This window comes from Macaca fascicularis, chromosome 17, assembly GCF_037993035.2.
Source record: "Macaca fascicularis isolate 582-1 chromosome 17, T2T-MFA8v1.1".
NCBI lineage: Eukaryota > Metazoa > Chordata > Mammalia > Primates > Cercopithecidae > Macaca > Macaca fascicularis.
The window spans coordinates 28,722,077-28,738,584 of record NC_088391.1 but is presented as its reverse complement, the minus strand read 5'-3'; the positions used below and the strand labels follow the sequence as shown (position 1 = coordinate 28,738,584).

The window sequence follows — 16,508 nt, the reverse complement described above, 5'->3', positions numbered from 1 at the left end:
TCTGGTTAGTTGACGTCTGTATGGAAGCCATGTGCTTACAGATCAACCCTAAATTTCCAGTATTGTTTAATATTGAGACCATTATTTCATCAAAACCAGTTTTCCTGTACTATTTCACTCCATTTCCTGTTGTTTTTAAAAACTCCATAGGCATGTTCCAAATATATTTTTGCTAGATCAGCAAAAAAAACTAAAATAAAATTAACCTTTCCTTAATATTTGTTCCTTGGGGAAAGTAAAATAAATGTGCTCTTAGAGGAATTAAAAGATTAGTTGCTACATTACTCCTTCAGCCTTTCTGTTCTAAATGTAGATTTCTAAAATTGGAAGGCCTGTGTTTGTCCTGACTGAATTTGCTTTCAGAGTATAAAATAAAATAACCTTTTCTTCCTCATGCCACAAGTTCTCTGAGGGACAGTGCCAATAGCTAGGATAAGCCATCCCAGGGAATGGGATATTGATCTGTAGGACTAATGGACGTAGGATAAGTGCAATGGGGGATACAGGATGTATTTTCAAGTGCCAGAGAAAATACAAAGATCCAAGTGGATTGGCATGTTATCTTTAAGGACGTCACACTCTTTCTACCTCTCTGGCATTTTTGCATTCCTCTTTTCTTTCCTTGTACCTTTGTTTTCTCTCTATACAGTAAAAAAAAAAAAAAGACATTGATTCACCTAATAATAACATATAGAGAGTAGTAATTCAGGCTGAAACACATTAATACTGTTTTTCAGAAAGTATTTCCTAAATAAAATATGGAAGGCTTGCAGAAAATCTTAGTGAGGTACTCCAGAAGTAACTAAAGATGACTGACATTCTAATTACAGCTCATCATTTTTATAATTACCAATCAAGCCCTGGAAGGATCTGTCATCTTAGCAATTTGTTTGGTCTGGTTTAACTTGCTCTATGCACTGGAAAGTTCTAAGAAGGCTATATGTCTTTTATAAATGCTCCGTTGAGAATTTCCCTAATCTGAACTTGTATTCTCAAGACATGATTAAAACAGTATAATTTTACTTTTCCAAAAGCATTTTTTAGAACTGAAACCTTTCTGTATTTAGTTTTAGAAATGTATCTTTGAGTTTATTAATGCAGACTTGATAAAAGCCCACAGGATGATTGATTTTTAAAAATTGAGGTAAAAGATATATAGTGTAAAATTTACCATTTTAAGAATTTTTAAGTATACATTTTAGTGACATTAGGTACATTCACATTGTTGTATAGCCATCACCACCATCCGTCTGTAGACTACCTAAAAAATAATTTCAACTTTTTTTTTTTTGAGATGGAGTCTTGCTCTGTTGCCCCTGTGTGATGGCATGATCTCGGCTCACTGCAAGCTCCGCCTCCCGGGTTCACACCATTTTTCTGCTTCAGCCTCCTGAGGAGCTGGGACTACAGGCACCCACCACCACACCTGGCTAATTTTTTTGTATTTTTAGTAGAGACGGGGTTTCACCGTGTTTGCCAGGATGGTCTTGATCTCCTGACCTTGTGATCCACCCGTCTCGGCCTCCCAAAGTGCTGGGATTACAGGCGTGAGCCACCATGCCTGACCCAATTTCAACTTTTATTTTAGATTCAGGGAGCACATATGCAGTTTTGTTACATGGGTATAGCGTGTGATGCTGAGCTTTGGAGTACGAATGATTCCATGACCCAGGTAGTGAGCATAGTATCTAATAGGTAGTTTTTTAGCCTGTGTACCCCTCCCTCCCGGCCCCTGTAGTAGTCTCCAGTGTCTATTGTTCCCATCTTTATATCCATGTATACCCCATATTTAATTCCCAGTTCTAAATGACAACATGTGGTATTTGGTTTTCTGTTCCTGTGTTAATTCACTTAGGATAATGGCTTCTCGCTGCATTCATGATTTTGTTCTTTTTTATGGCCGTGTAGTATTCCATGGTGTATATGTACCACATTTTCTTTTTCCAATCCACAGTCGATGGGCACCTAGGTTGATTCCATATCTTTGCTATTGTGAATAGTGCTGTGATAAACATACAAGTGCATGTGGGTTTTTTTTTTTTTTTTTGGTAGAACAATTTATTTTCCTTTGGATACATACCCAGTCTTGGGATTCCTGGGTTGAATGGTAGTTCTGTTTTAAGTTCTTTGGGAAATCTCCAAACTGCTTTCCACAGTGGCTGAACTAATTTACATTCCCACCAACAGTGTATGGTGTTCCCTCCGCTGTACAGCCTCGCCAGGGTCTTTTGTTTTTGACTTTTTAATAATGGCCATTCTGACTGGTTTAAGATAGTATCTCATTGTGGTTTTGATTTGGATTTCTCTGATGATTAGTGATGTTGAATATTTTTTTCGTATGTTTGTTGCCTAGAACTTTTGCATCATCCCAAAGTGAAACTCTGTACCCATTAAACAGTAACTCTCCATTCCTACCTCCCTCCACCTCCTGGCACCCACAATTCTACTTTGTCTCCTTGAATTTGACTGTTCTAGGTACCTCATATAAGTGGAATCATACAATATTTCTCTAGCTTATTAGCATAGTGTCTTCAGGATTCATCCCTGTTGTTGTATGTATCAGAATTTCCTCATAAGGGTGAATAATATTCCATCATATGTGTAGACCACATTTTGTTTATCCATTCATCTGTTCATGGATATTTGGATTATTTTAACATTTTGGCTATTGTGAATAATGCTGCTTTGACCGTTGGTATACAACTATCTGTTCAAGTCTCTGCTTTCAGTTCTTCAGGGTATATACTAGAAATGGAGTTTCTAGATAATATAATTCTAATGTTCACTTTTTCTTGAGGAATCACCATCTGATTTTCTATAGCAGCTGTATCATCTTACATTTCTACTGTCTACATTTAATTTTATATTAATAATTCATTTTTCCAGATTTTGCCTGAAACATTCTGCCACTCTAGGTTATGAATCTAAAGCAAGAATACATCTTAAAACTTCTAACAGCCTAGGGGTAAAACATAATTCAAATAATTGAACTTTTATTTTCATTTGAAATATTTGTTCATTTTATTGGTCACACAGTGTTTGTTATAGAAATTTGGGACTGGCTGAGCGTGGTGGCTCACGCCTCTAATCCCAGCATTTTGGGAGGCTGAGGTGGGTGGATCACCTGAGGTCAGGAGTTTGAGACCAGTCTGGCCAACGTGGTGAAACCCCATCTTTACTAAAAATACAAAAATTAACAGGGTGTTGTGGTGCACACTTGTAATCCCAGCTACTTGGGAGGCTGAGGCACAAGAATTGCTTGAACTGGGGAGGTGGAGGTTGCAGTGAGCCAAGATGGCGCCAGTGTACTCCAGAGTGGGCAACAGAGCAAGACTCTGTCCCATCCCCCCCGCAAAAAAAAAAAAGAAATTTGAGACTATATTTAAAAATACAAAGAAGGCCAGATGCGGTGGCTCACGCCTGTAATCCCAGCACTTTGGGAGGCCGAGGTGGGTGGATCACTTAAGGTCGGGAGTTTGAGACCAGCCTGGCCAACATGGTGAAACCCCCTCTCTACTAAAAATACAAAAATTAGCCAGAAATGGTGGCGTACACCTGTAATCCTAGCTACTCGGGAGGCTGAGGCACAAGAATTGCTTGAACTGATGAGGCAGAGGTTAGAGTGAGCCAAGATGGTGCCAGTGTACTCCAGACTGGACAACAGAGCGAGACTGTCTCAAAAAAAAAAAAAAAAAGAAAGAAATTGGCTACTACATTTTAAAAATACAAAGAAGGCCAGGTGTGGTGGCTCACACCTGTAATCCCAGCACTTTGGGAGGCTGAGGTGGGTGGATCACTTGAGGTCAGGAGTTTGAGGCCAGCCTGGCTATCATGGTGAAACCCTGTCTCTACTAAAAAAATACAAAATTAGCTGGGCGTGATGGTGGGCACCTGTAATCCCAGCTACTTGAGGCAGGCAGGAGAATTGCTTGAACCCAGGAGGTGGAGGTTGCAGTGAGCCGAGATCGCGCCACTGCACTGCAGCTTGGGCAACAAGAGCGAAACTCCATCTCAAAAAAAAAGAAAAAAAAAGATTAGGAAGTGTATTGTATCTAATTTGTAAGGGGGAAGTGAGGTAGGAGACTGATAGGACTTGTTTTTTGGTCACAATCCTGCTGATGAAAAAAAAAAAGACGTGGGGATGGCAGGCCAAAAAATAGAATACAAATACAAAGAAAGAAAATGGTGCCACCTGTAATCTCTCCATTGAGATATATTTTGGTGTATACATTTCTGTATATATTATACTTTAGAAAAATTGTAATCATACAGTACATATTGTTTTTTAACATAGCTAAGCTAACTAAGTCTTCCAGGGTACATTTATTTTTGTGGTTTTGTTTTGAATTTGGGATGTGCACATAGTTGAGCTGTATAACGTGTTTGGGTGGCAGCTTCTGTTGGGATGTTTCCTTGGGGCTGCTTATAATTTGGACAAAGCATAGCACCATGGGAAGGAAGAGAGTTGGGCTACCTTGCTCAGGGTACTTACCAAGGTACATGACTGTCAGGGAAGGCCTGGGCTGAATAGGCCAGTTGAAGGTTCTTCCCATTAGCACTACCTCCTTCATATAGGAATAGAACACAAGTAGAATCACTTCATATCTTCCTATTTGAAGCATCTAAATTATTGTGCAACCCTCTGGAGTGATTGTTGTTGTTATTATTATTATTATTATTATTATTATTATTATTATTTTGAGACAGGAGTCTCACTCTATCACCCGGGCTAGAGTACAGTTGCACAGTCTTGGCTCACTGCAACCTCTGCCTCCCGGGCTCAAATGATCCTCCCACCTCAGCCTCCTGAGTAGCTGAGATTACAGGCATGCGCCACCACACCCGGGGTCATTTTTGTATTTTTAGTAGAGAGAGGGTTTTGCCATGTTGGCCAGTCTAGTCTCAAACTCCTGACCTCAACTGATCTGCCTGCCTCAGCCTCCCAAAAGTGCTGGGATTACAGGTGTGAGCCACCATGCCCAGCCTGGAATGATTATTTGAATGAAATTTAGTTGAACTACATTTATATTCCTTTGAAATAAAATTCCATAGTTAGAACAAGTCTGTTAATACTTTTCTTTCATGTTTAGGCAAATTTAGTAGATGTCATGATATCAGAGCTGTCCTAACTAATGTTGCTCTTCCTTGCAATGGATCCTGCATTTTTTTTTTTTTTCTGGGACAGAGTCTCGCTCTGTCGCCCAGGCTGAAGTGCAGTGGCATGATCTCGGCTCACTGCAACCTCCGCCTCCCAGGTTCAAACGATCTTTCCACCTCAGCCTCCCAAGTAGCTGGGACAACAGGTGCATGCCACTACTCCTGGATAATTTCTGTATTTTTTTGTAGAAGCAGGGTTTCACCATGTCCTCTAGGCTGGTCTCAAACTTCTAGACTCAAATGATCTGCCTGCCTCTGCCTCCCAAAGAGCTGGAATTACAAGTGTGAGTCACTGCGCCCAGCAGATCCTGTATTTTTGAGTCATTGTTAACTGCACAGTTCTTAAGTCTGATATAGATTTTATCATAGATGAAATACTCGTTAATTTTTAATGATTGCACCAGCTTTAGTTTACTGGATTGATAGTGTATACACACTAATTCCTCTTAAGGTTGATATAATTATGATCCTTAATGTGGTTTTCTTAATAGTAGCAAAAGGTGCCACTGCCCCCAGGAAAGTGGAATAATTAAAGACCTCACCACAATAGTCAAATTATAATGAGGATGGTGGTAATTTTGAGTAAATTGGAAAGTTTGGGTGGTATTTACACTTATACTCTGCTGCCTTAGGAGGGAAATGCCACCCGCCCAAGTTAAGGACCCTGTTCTGTTGTTCTGCATGGCACATAGCCCCACAGAACCTCTCAGGGAACCTTGTCTGAATTCCGAGGATGCCTGTTCATGTCCTCAGCTGCCCAGGTTGAGCATGGTCTAACGAAGACACTCTTTGTGCCTTAGCAGTCTCTAGCCCAAGGATGCACCTTGTATGTTGTGAGCTCTGAAGACAGAGGTCACGTGTGTTCTCTAGGCCTGCCTCTCAATGGTTGATGCAAAAGTGCAGGAATAGATGACATTCATAAGGCTTAACCAGGCAAATCTAGGCAGAAGCATCTTGGGGAATGCTTTTTATTGGGAGAGTGGTTACTTCTTTTATTTTGAGATGGAGTTTTGCTCTTGTCGCCCAGGCTGGAGTGCAATGGCGCAATCTCAGCTCACTGCAACCTCCACCTCCGAGGTTCAAGTGATTCTCCTGCCTCAGCCTCTTGAGTAGCTGGGATTACAGGCATTTGCCACCATGCTTGGTTAATTTTGTATTCTTAGTGGAGACAGGGTTTCTCCATGTTGGTCAGGCTGGTCTCATACTTCCGACCTCAGGTGATCCACCCGCCTTGGCCTCCCAAAGTGCTGGGATTACAGGCGTGAGCTACCACGCCCTGCCTGGATACTTTTTATATTGGAAACAGTTTAAAGACAGATGCTGCTGTACATTTACGAGGCAAGATAAAGTCAGAAAGAAGTGATGCTGAGGAAGTTCAGCCATTGAAGGGCCACGACTGATACTCCATAAGAAAAATTAAAGAGGTCTGCTGTGTGACCTTGGCAAGTCCTTTCACCTTTGAGCCACAGTCCTCATCTGTCAGGAATGGTTTACAGTCTCCTCCTTACAAGAGTATTATGGATATTAAATGAAATAATGTATGGAAACTACTTAATTAACAGTGTCTATGACAAGGCAGGTTCAGAATAGTTGTTCGTTTCTTCTTTTCTGCCCTTAGCTTTGATTGTCTTGCTGGGGATAATTACTTGCTTCGCCAGCATTACTGCCCTTGTTGTTCTTGTCTGCTCAAGAAATCCCCCAGCTTCTTCATTATATCTTGAACCTAAAATCACAAATTTCTAGGTTTGGGGGAAACCCAGGCTCAAAACAGCAAATGGCTGTCATACTGACTGATTTTTTTTTTTTTTTTTTTTGAGATGGAGTCTGACTCTGTTGTCCAGGCTGTAGTGCAGTGGCACGATCTTGGCTCACTGCAAGGTCCACCTCCCGGGTTCACACCATTCTCCTGCCTCAGCCTCCTGAGGAGCTTGGGACTACAGGTGCCTGCCACCACACCCGCTAATGTTTTGTATTTTTAGTAGAGATGGGGTTTCACTGTGTTAGCCAGGATGATCTCGATCTCCTGACCTCATGATCCACCTGCCTCAGCCTGCCAAAGTGCTGGGATTACAGGCGTGAGCCACCGTGCCTGGCCCCATACTGACGGATTTTAAAAGCAAACCCGAGACACAGGCCTCAGCACTCTTGTTTCCACTCTGCCGAGCCTGTTGGGGATGCCTTTTTCTTTTATGATGGGTGTGGGACATGTAAGATACATGACCAGTTTTTAAAATTAACTCTTAAATGACAAGTCTTCGGAAAAATACCTTGTAAAATAAAGCTTCATATAATTTAGCCATGGATGAAGTCAGTGCGTATAATGCCCCATCATTATGAAGGTTAGCCTGATCTTGCAGTAGATTACCAAACCCTGAGGGCAGAGTTGCCCATATTTGTTTAATGATTTTAGAATAATTGTGCTGCTGTCAGGAAGTTGTGTGGTTTTGAATGTCATACCTTTTGTGTTGTAATTTTAAAGGTGGTGAGTCATATTTTTGGCTAATTCCGTATCATGTAAAATGAAACATTTTGAAGACTAACTCGATATGGTTCATAATTCTAGGAAAATCTGCTTCTGGGTTTTCTTGAAATTTACTTACCTGCTTGTATGGCTTTATATGGCTTGACTTCTTATGACTCCTTTCTCCATCTGTTTTGTAAGAGGCACAAGAGGTCGTTTGAGGGGCATCTTGTTTCTTTTTGTTTATTTTATTAATCTTTTTGATATAGGGTCTCCCTCTGTCACCCAGGCTAGAGTGCAGTGTTGCGATCTCAATTCAACTGCAGCCTTGACTTCCTGGGCTCAAGCAATCCTCTCACCTCAGCCTCCTGAGTAACTGCTACTGCAGGCATGTGCCATCATGCCTAGCTAATAATTTTTCTTTTTCTTTTTTCTTTCTTTCTTTCTTTTCTTTTTTTGAGACAGGGTCTCTCTCACTCTGTTGCCCAGACTGGAGTACAGTGGCACAATCTCGGCTCACCGCAACCTCTGCCTTCCGGACTCAAGTGATTCTTCCTGTCTTAGCCTCCCGAGTAGCTGGGACTACACACAGGCGCCACTACTGCCAGGCTAATTTTTTTTGGTATTTTTAGTAAAGATGGGGTTTCATTCTGTTGGCCAGGCTGGTCATGAACTCTTGACCTCAAGTGATCTACCCACCTTGGCCTCCCAAAGTGCTGGGATTACAGGCGTGAGCTACTGCACCCGGCCCTTTTTTTGTGTGTTTTTTGTAGAAATGGGGTTTTGCCATGTTGCCCAGGCTGGTCTCAAACTCCTGGGCTCAAGCAATCCTTCCGGTTTTGGCTCCCAAAGTGCTAGGATTGCAGGTGCGAGCTACTGCGCCCAGCCTTTATTTTTAAACTTTTAAAAGCATTTAAGATCATCTTACCATGCAAAGAATACTTATAAATCAAGAATAAGAAAAAGAACAATGATCCAGTAGAAAAAAATAGGCACTTTGCACAAAAGACTGACAGTGGGCTCTGAAGATGTGAGTGAGAGGTGAGGAGCACAGACTTAGGCTTCAGGTTGCCTGGGTGCAGATCCCAATTCTGCCACTTACAAGTTTGAGCGGATTCTTAAAATCTCTTTTTTCCTCCATTTCCTTATGGGTAAAGTGAGGATTAAATGAATGAATAAATATAAAATTACTTAAAATAGTGTTTGGCACATAGTGCCCAGTAAGTTAGTTGTTACTGTGGAAATTATTCTGATCATTATTTTTTATTTTCAAGACAGTCTTGCTCTGTCACTAGGCTGGAGTTCAGTGGTGCGATCTCGGCTCACTGCAACCTCTGCCTCCCAGGTTCAAGTGATTCTCCTGCCTCAGCCTCCTGAGTAGCTGGGACTACAGGTGCACACCACCATGCCCAGCTAATTTTTGTATTTTTAGTATAGATCGGGTTTCACCATGTTGGCCAGGCTGGTCTCAATCTCTTGACCTCATGATCTGCCTGCCTCGGCCTCCCAAAGTGCTGGGATTACAAAGTGCTGGGGTGTGAGCCACCCCGCCCAGCCTGATTATTTTTTTAAGTGACATCCAACTCCACTCATCGCAGGGAAATGTCAGTTTAAACAAAACAGATACCAGATACCATGAGAGTATGCTGTGTGGGAAAGGTGTGTGTAAACAGGCGCCATCCTACATCCATGGTGATTTTATATATGGCCACTACTTCACTAGAAGATTATTTGAAATATTAGTAGCTAGTAATAGTAAAATAGCTATTAAACTTTGACCTAGCAATTTTCATTTTTAGGAATTTATTTTAGAAATTTCTGTATAAAACAAGACATGTCAATACAATAATATGCAGGCAATAATTGCAGTATTGTTCTAGCAAAGATGTATTGACTTAAATGTCTCTCAGTAGGAAACAAGGTAAATTGCTAAATCGATGTAATGGAATGCTATAGTACCATTGAAAAGAAATGCAGCAGGTCTGTGTGTGCTAATATAGAATGATTTCCCCAATGCACTGTTACATAGGGAAAAAACCTTCCATTTGTGCTTTTGTTTTTAAAGATACACATACACCATGTATACGTGTAGTGCTTCCATGAGTATACACTATCTCCAGAAGGAATTAGAGATCACTAGGAACAGTGGTGGCCTTTGAGGACAGGGTCAGGGAAGGATGGTAGGGAGACTTACTTTCTTATTCCGTTTTGTCCATTTGAAACAAAAGTTTTTTTTTTTCCCATGTTCATGTATTACTCCCCTCTCAAATCTTTTACTTGTCCTCACCAATACCTCCCCCTCTGCCTGCACACACATTTGTCAAGACATTCAAATGTTATTCCAATGGTCTGGCTGTGCAGTGACAGTGAATAGCCTGATTTGACGATGTTTAATCCTCATTGAATTTGTGGTATGATACCTGGGACTGAAGCTGATCCTTGTCATCCGAGTTGGTGCTGGTGGGAAGAGTATCTCTGGCACATGGGGACAAGGCTTTGGCTAAGCATGCTCCAGCCGCAGGCACCCTCTGTGTGTGCTGTTGAGGGTGCTGGAGCCAGAACTTGGTCTTTACCTGCTGCTTTGGCTGTTTTTAGAGGTCTAAGAAGAGGGTGAGTTGGAAGCACATGTGGAACAGATAAGCACTGACTAGGAAGTGGGCAAGACAAACAGCTAGTTCCCGCGTGTTATTCTCTTGTTGTAGGAAAGGTTTGAAGGTAGAGGAAGGATTGCACACGTGGCTGGGGGAAAGTGAGTGATCCACGTAACCAAAGGTAGTTCATTTATTCTAGAATCAGCTTTTGTTAGCATTTATTAACAGGTCTTTTTTTAAAAAGTTAGCTCAGTGGCTCTTTAATTTTTTTCTGGAATCCTTTCTGTTCCAGCAGAGATGTCGGCTTATTTATAGGAATTGCTTGAAGCCAGAGTCATGGTGGATGTCGGAAAGTGGCCCATCTTCACTCTGCTGTCCCCTCAGGAGATCGCGTCTATTCGGAAGGCATGTGTCTTCGGCACCTCAGCCAGTGAAGCACTGTACGTTACTGACGATGATGAGGTAAGAGTCTCTTGAAACCTACTTTCATTTTAGGGCTTATTTGGGGATTGGTCTTCAAAGTGTGCAGTTCAAAGATGGAGAAAAGTCAGGGTATAAATAAAGAGATCCTGAAGTTCAGAAAGACTATGATTTTGATAGTTTCTCTTTTCTCAGTTTCTTTAGTACCCCTCTACTCCACAGCACTCTGAGTTTCATAATATAGACAAACATTCTGAAATGTAAGCAATGTCTTCAGAGGTTGAATTTTTCTTAACAACCGTATCAGTCTCTTTTCACCTCCTGAGCTCTCTAGTTGAAATGTCTTATTTTCAGAGGAGAGAAGGGAGCTTTTAACACAGCTTTCGGCCAAAAGACTCAGAAAAAAACTATCTGTTTTCTAGGTCTTTGTATTTGGACTGAACTATAGTAACTGTCTAGGAACTGGAGATAACCAGAGTACACTTGTACCCAAAAAGCTAGAAGGCTTATCTGGAAAGAAGATTAAAAGCCTCAGTTACGGCAGTGGACCACATGTTCTTCTCAGCACCGAAGGTAAGGAGGGAACCCATCTAACTTTTCAGTTTGTAAGAAATTGACCGGTTAATTCTATAGGACTATACCAGATAACTAATTTTGGATTGTTTACTTCTTAATTTCTGAGGGGAAGTACATAAAGCAGGTAAAAGTTAAACACTTCAGGCTAACTCTGGAACAGCTATAGGATGTCTTGCAAATTAGGCAAACTTCTGAGGTTTTCGACTACTTCCATAAAGCTGTGGAAGATTAGATATAGCAAATGAATGGTCCTTCCAGCCTAATTTTTGAGTGGATTTGTGGCTGCAAGGCAACTTTCAGGGTTCCTTTGGTTCTTTCTTTCTCTCTCTTTCTCTCTTTTCTTTTCTTTTCCCTCCCTCCCTCCCTCCCTCCCTCCCTCCCTCCCTCCCTCCCTCCCTTCCTCCCTCCCTCCCTTCCTTCCTTCCTTCTTCTTTCTTTTCTTCTCTTTCTTTTCTTTTCTTTTTTCTTTTTTTCTTTTTTTCTGAAGGAGTCTCTCTGTGTCTCCAGGCTGGAGTGCAGTGGCATGATCTTGGCCCATTGCAACCTCCACCTCCTGGGTTCAAGCGATTCTTCTGCCTCAGCCTCCCGAGTAGCTGAGACTACAGACGCATGCCACCATGCCCCAGCTAATTTTTGTACTTTTAGTAGAGACGGGGTTTCATCATATTGGCCAGGCTGGTCTCGAACTCCTGACCTCGTGATCCGCCCACCTTGGCTTCCCAAAGTTCTGGGATTACAGGCATGAGCCACTGCACCCAGCCAGTACATTTTTCTAAACACAGATGCTACGTGGCTTTCCTTTCTTTGTGTAGTTCTTGCATCTTGAATCGGGAAATCTTCATCTGTTCTCTGGCGTTCATGTGGTTGCCATATTGAAGGAACTGGGGATGCGGGTTGATAGGTTCTTGTCCTTTTTTCTCTGCCTCTTCAAGATCACTAAGGGAGAGCAGACATTTTGTATGTGTGTGTGATTGATCTGTACTGTGGGCACCCAGCACTCTCTGAAAGTTCATTATCTATAACCTAAATGCTTCCTTTTATACTTCAGACACGTTAACTTTTGCTCTCTTTCTCTGAGGTCCTCAGCTTTTTGTTGGATAATTGTCTAGGGTGGCATTTGGGAGACAATTTGCGTCTCTACCTTTCTTTGTCTAGACTGAGGAATCAATCCCAGCTCCCTAGGATGCTGTCACAGGTTTTAGTATCTAGCCTTCTGAGTGCCTGTAACTCCTAACTGAATCCACTTCAAGTTCTCTGTGTCTTTCTCAAGAGAGCTGTGCAATCCAAATCTGAGCATCATCATGTAATATGAATATAACTGGAGTTGAGCACAATGACGTGATTATCTCACTTTTGCCTTGCGTAATCATGCCTTCTGGCATCACACTGGTTCTTTCTTTCCTTTTTTTTCTTTTGAGACAGAGTCTTGCTCTATCACCCAGGCTGGAGTGCAGTGGCATGATCTTGGCTCACTGCAATATCAGCCTCCTGGGGTCAAGCAATTCTTATGCCTCAGCCTCCCGAGTACAATTAGAGGCATGTGCCACCACGCCTGGCTGTTTTTTGTATTTTTAGTAGACACGAGGTTTCTCCATGTTGACGAGGCTGGTCTTGAAGTCCCGGCCTCAGGTGATCCACCCACCTCGGCCTCCCAAAGTGCTGGGGTTACAGGCATGAGCCACCGAGTTGGCATTTTTTTTTTTTTTTTTTTTTGAGGCAGGGTCTCTCTCTGTCACCCAGGCAGAAGTGCAGTGGAGTGATTATGGCTCATTGCAACCTCGACCTCCTGGGCTCAAGCAATCCTCCCACCTCATTTTGTAATTTTTTTGTAGAGACGAGGTCTCACTGTGTTGCCTAGGCTGGTCTTAAACTCCTGGGCTCAAGTGATCCTTGTGGCTTGGCCTCCCAAAGTGTTGGGATTACAGGTGTGAGCCACTACACTCGGCAACTTTTGCTATTTTGTATGTGACTGTTTTTTCCTCTTTGGAAGCTTTAAGGTTTTTTTTTTTTTTTAAGTATTATGACATAATCATGATTCTGTACTCTGGTATAGTTTTTAATGTATTGGTCATTTCTGGAAATTTCTTTATTTCTAGAAATTTTTCTTGTAATATTTCATGAATAATTTCCCTTGTTGGCTGTGTGTAGTGGCTCGTGCCTATAATCCCAGCCCTTTGGGAAGCCGAGGCAGGATGTTTGCTCCAGGCCGGGTGTTGAAGACCAGCCTGGTCAACATAGCGAGGCTATGTTTCTTAAAAAAAAAAAAAAAAAAAAAAGCTGGGGATGGTGGCACACACCTGTAGTCCCAGCTACTCAGGAGGCTGAGCCCAGGAGTTTGAGGTTGCAGTGAGCTGTGATTGCGCCACTGCACTCCAGCCTTTGTGACAGAGTGAGGGACAGAGTGAGACCCCCATCTCAAAAAAAGAAAAATTTTCTTCTTTGTTTTCTCCTTTATGGAATTTTTCTTAGAAAGAAGTTAGAGATTCTGGAGTGATCTTCCTACTTTTTTTTGTTTTTGAGGCAGGGTCTCTCTGTCCAGGCTAGAGTGCGGTGGTGCAATCTTGGCTCACTGTAGCCTCACTGCGTGAGCAGGTGGCTCATACCTGTAACCTCCTGGGCTCAAGCAATCCTCCCACCTCAGCTTCCAAAAGTGTCAGGATTACAGGTGTGAACCACCATGACTGACCTGATCTTCCTCATTTTTAAAAAATGTTCCCTCCCATCTGTGTTCTGGGAAATTTCTGCAACTTTATCTTACAACCCTTATGTCAAATTTTTAACATTGTTTTATTTCCCAAGTGTTCTTTCTTGATCTCGAACTTGTTGCTATTGTTTCATGGATTCAGCATCTTCTCTTTGAGATTATTTAGAATTACAGGTTATTTTTAAATTAACCTTTTTTTGTTTGTTTTGTTTTTTGAGATAGAGTCTTGCTCTTTTTGCCCAGTCTGGAGTGCAAGGCGCAATCTCAGCTCACTGCAGCCTCCACCTCCTGGTTTCAAACAATTCTTGTGCCTCAGCCTCCTGAGTAGCTGGGATTACAAGTGCACGCCACCATGCCTGGCTGATTTTTGTATTTTTTTTTAGTAGAGATGGGGTTTCTCTATGTTGGCCAGTCTAGTCTTGAACTCCTGACCTCAAGCAGTCCACCTGCCTCAGCCTCCCAAAGTGCTGGGATTACAGGCTCGCCCAGGCTCATAGAAACTTGTTATAGATTTTAATAACTGGTAGACTTAGCTACCTTCTTGCTTTTTTTGTAGGGTTTTCCTATTTATTCTTGTTTGTTTATTCTTCCCATTAAACTTTCTAATCAATTTGTCTAACTCCAGAAAGTAATTTTAAGCTTTTATTGCTATTTAAACTTTATAAGTTTATGTAGGAAAATATAAGTTTATGTAGGAAAAACTAGAATCTTTATGATATTGAATTTTTCCATCCAAGAACAAGGTATGTATTTCTCTAAGTCTATTTTTCTCTATTTTTCTGTTTTCAGGAATTAAAACACTCATTAGTTTGGACATTTCTTTCACCTGCTGTAACTTTAACACAATATAATGGATCATAGTTTTTGTGTTTTGTACTCTTTCTTTCAGTCTTAAGCCTCATCTTTCTCAGGATGAAATTTCCCATTTATGGTTTCTGTCATAATTTCTGTAGGAGGGAATGCCTCTTGTGAGCCACATGTCACCTGAAAGAGGACTCTGAGTTTGGGTGGGCTGTCTTCGTTCTGGAGTAGATAAGTAGAAGTCTTTCCCCAGTTGCCTGGGGACTGCTGTGAGTGACCAGCAGTGACTAACTGTAATACTTGGATTTATGCTGTCGCCCTTGAGTGTTGTTGTCGGGCAGATTGTCCTTTATAGGTTAGGATGTTTTATTACCATGGGAAAGATGAGAGGAGAATGCATAACTCTAGGAGACCTGCCCTTGGCACCCAGGGGTGCTGTGCAAAGAAATGCCTGAAATGATGGTACTTCAAGAGATAACACAAGAAAAGTTGTCTTCGTCCGAATCTCAGAAAAGATAAAGTCATTATTAAACAATTTAGACAGAGGAGCTTCCGGGTTGGTGACCACATCAAGGTGCCGGAAGGGGGTGGCATGCCAGGGAGGGCATGGGCGCTCCATGCACCCCTCAGCCCCATATACCTTGCCCTGTGCGTCTCCTCCATTTGGCTGTTCCTGAGTGGAATCCTTTAGAATAAGCTGATTATGCTTTCCAGAGATAGTCACAGCAGTGTGAGTGACGATGCCTCCAGGTGTTGCTAGTCCCCAGCCCTCAAGGCATCCCCAGTCTTTGAATCTTCCTGAGATCACACACGCTGTGAAGCAAAGACAAGCCATCTTCATTGTCCCCTGTCCAAATTCCTGACACAGAATAAACGAGCATAAAAAAAGATTGCTTTATGTAAAAAAAAAAAAAAAAAAAAAAAATCAGCCAGATTTCTTGCCCCTAAAATAAAATAGTCTGCTTGAAAGAGCTCTGGGACTTTTGTTTCCCTTGTAAACAGTCTGTCTCTTTCCCCTGTACTTGGTGAGCGAGTAGCCACACACCCTCTATGGGTTCCCTGTGACGTGGTATTTGGTTAAGCAATGGTAAACATTAACATCGAGCTTTCTTATCATCTGCCTTTTGCTTGGTATCTGTCACAAAAGCTATTGAGATGAATCAAAGTTTTTAGAAAGCCTAATTTTTGTATATGTAAACTTTGACTTTTGGCCACAAAGCTGATCTTCTTTCTATGTTATTACCAAGTTTTTTTCTTTAAAGATTTTGCATCTGTCTATCCCGTTCTGTCACCTATCTCTCTCTCTCTCCCTTACTCCGTCCGTGGTTACTTAATAGAGAGGAGGGGGCAATGGAAGAGAAATGAAGGCTGGAGAATGAGCTGTACGAAGTTCTGGGGAAGAAAGTACAGGGTTACTATTTCTTTTTGGAGCTGATTTTTTGTGTGCTTTGTGTGTACAGATGGAGTGGTTTATGCATGGGGCCACAATGGATATAGCCAGCTTGGGAACGGGACGACCAACCAAGGCATTGCTCCCATCCAGGTCTGTACCAATCTCTTGATCAAGCAAGTGGTGGAAGTGGCTTGTGGCTCACATCATTCAATGGCTCTGGCAGCTGATGGAGAGGTAAGTATGCTGCTTTTATTCTTTATTCTTTATTCTTTTCTTTTCTTTTTTTTTTTGAGACGGAGTCTCGCTCTGTCGCCCAGGCTGGAGTGCAGTGGCCAGATCTCAGCTCACTGCAAGCTCCGCCTCCTGGGTTTACGCCATTCTCCTGCCTCAGCCTCCCGAGTAGCT

General features: G+C 42.0%; 1 protein-coding gene across 4 annotated transcripts in view; it reads left to right on the top strand.

Moving 5' to 3' along the window:
• The window catches only part of RCBTB1 (RCC1 and BTB domain containing protein 1), a 54,815-nt gene that overhangs the window by 8,066 nt on the left and 30,241 nt on the right, over positions 1–16,508 (top strand). For 2 of the 4 annotated variants that reach the window (XM_005585860.5, XM_005585859.5), the window contains 3 exons: positions 10,505–10,671; positions 11,052–11,202; positions 16,171–16,337. In XM_005585860.5, coding sequence (XP_005585917.1) covers positions 10,546–10,671; positions 11,052–11,202; positions 16,171–16,337 — 444 coding nt within the window. In that variant the 5' untranslated portion in view covers positions 10,505–10,545. Of the gene's footprint in view, positions 1–10,501; positions 10,672–11,051; positions 11,203–16,170; positions 16,338–16,508 lie in introns of all 4 variants that reach the window. The other 2 variants (XM_015439290.4, XM_005585861.5) reach the window with 1 other exon arrangement.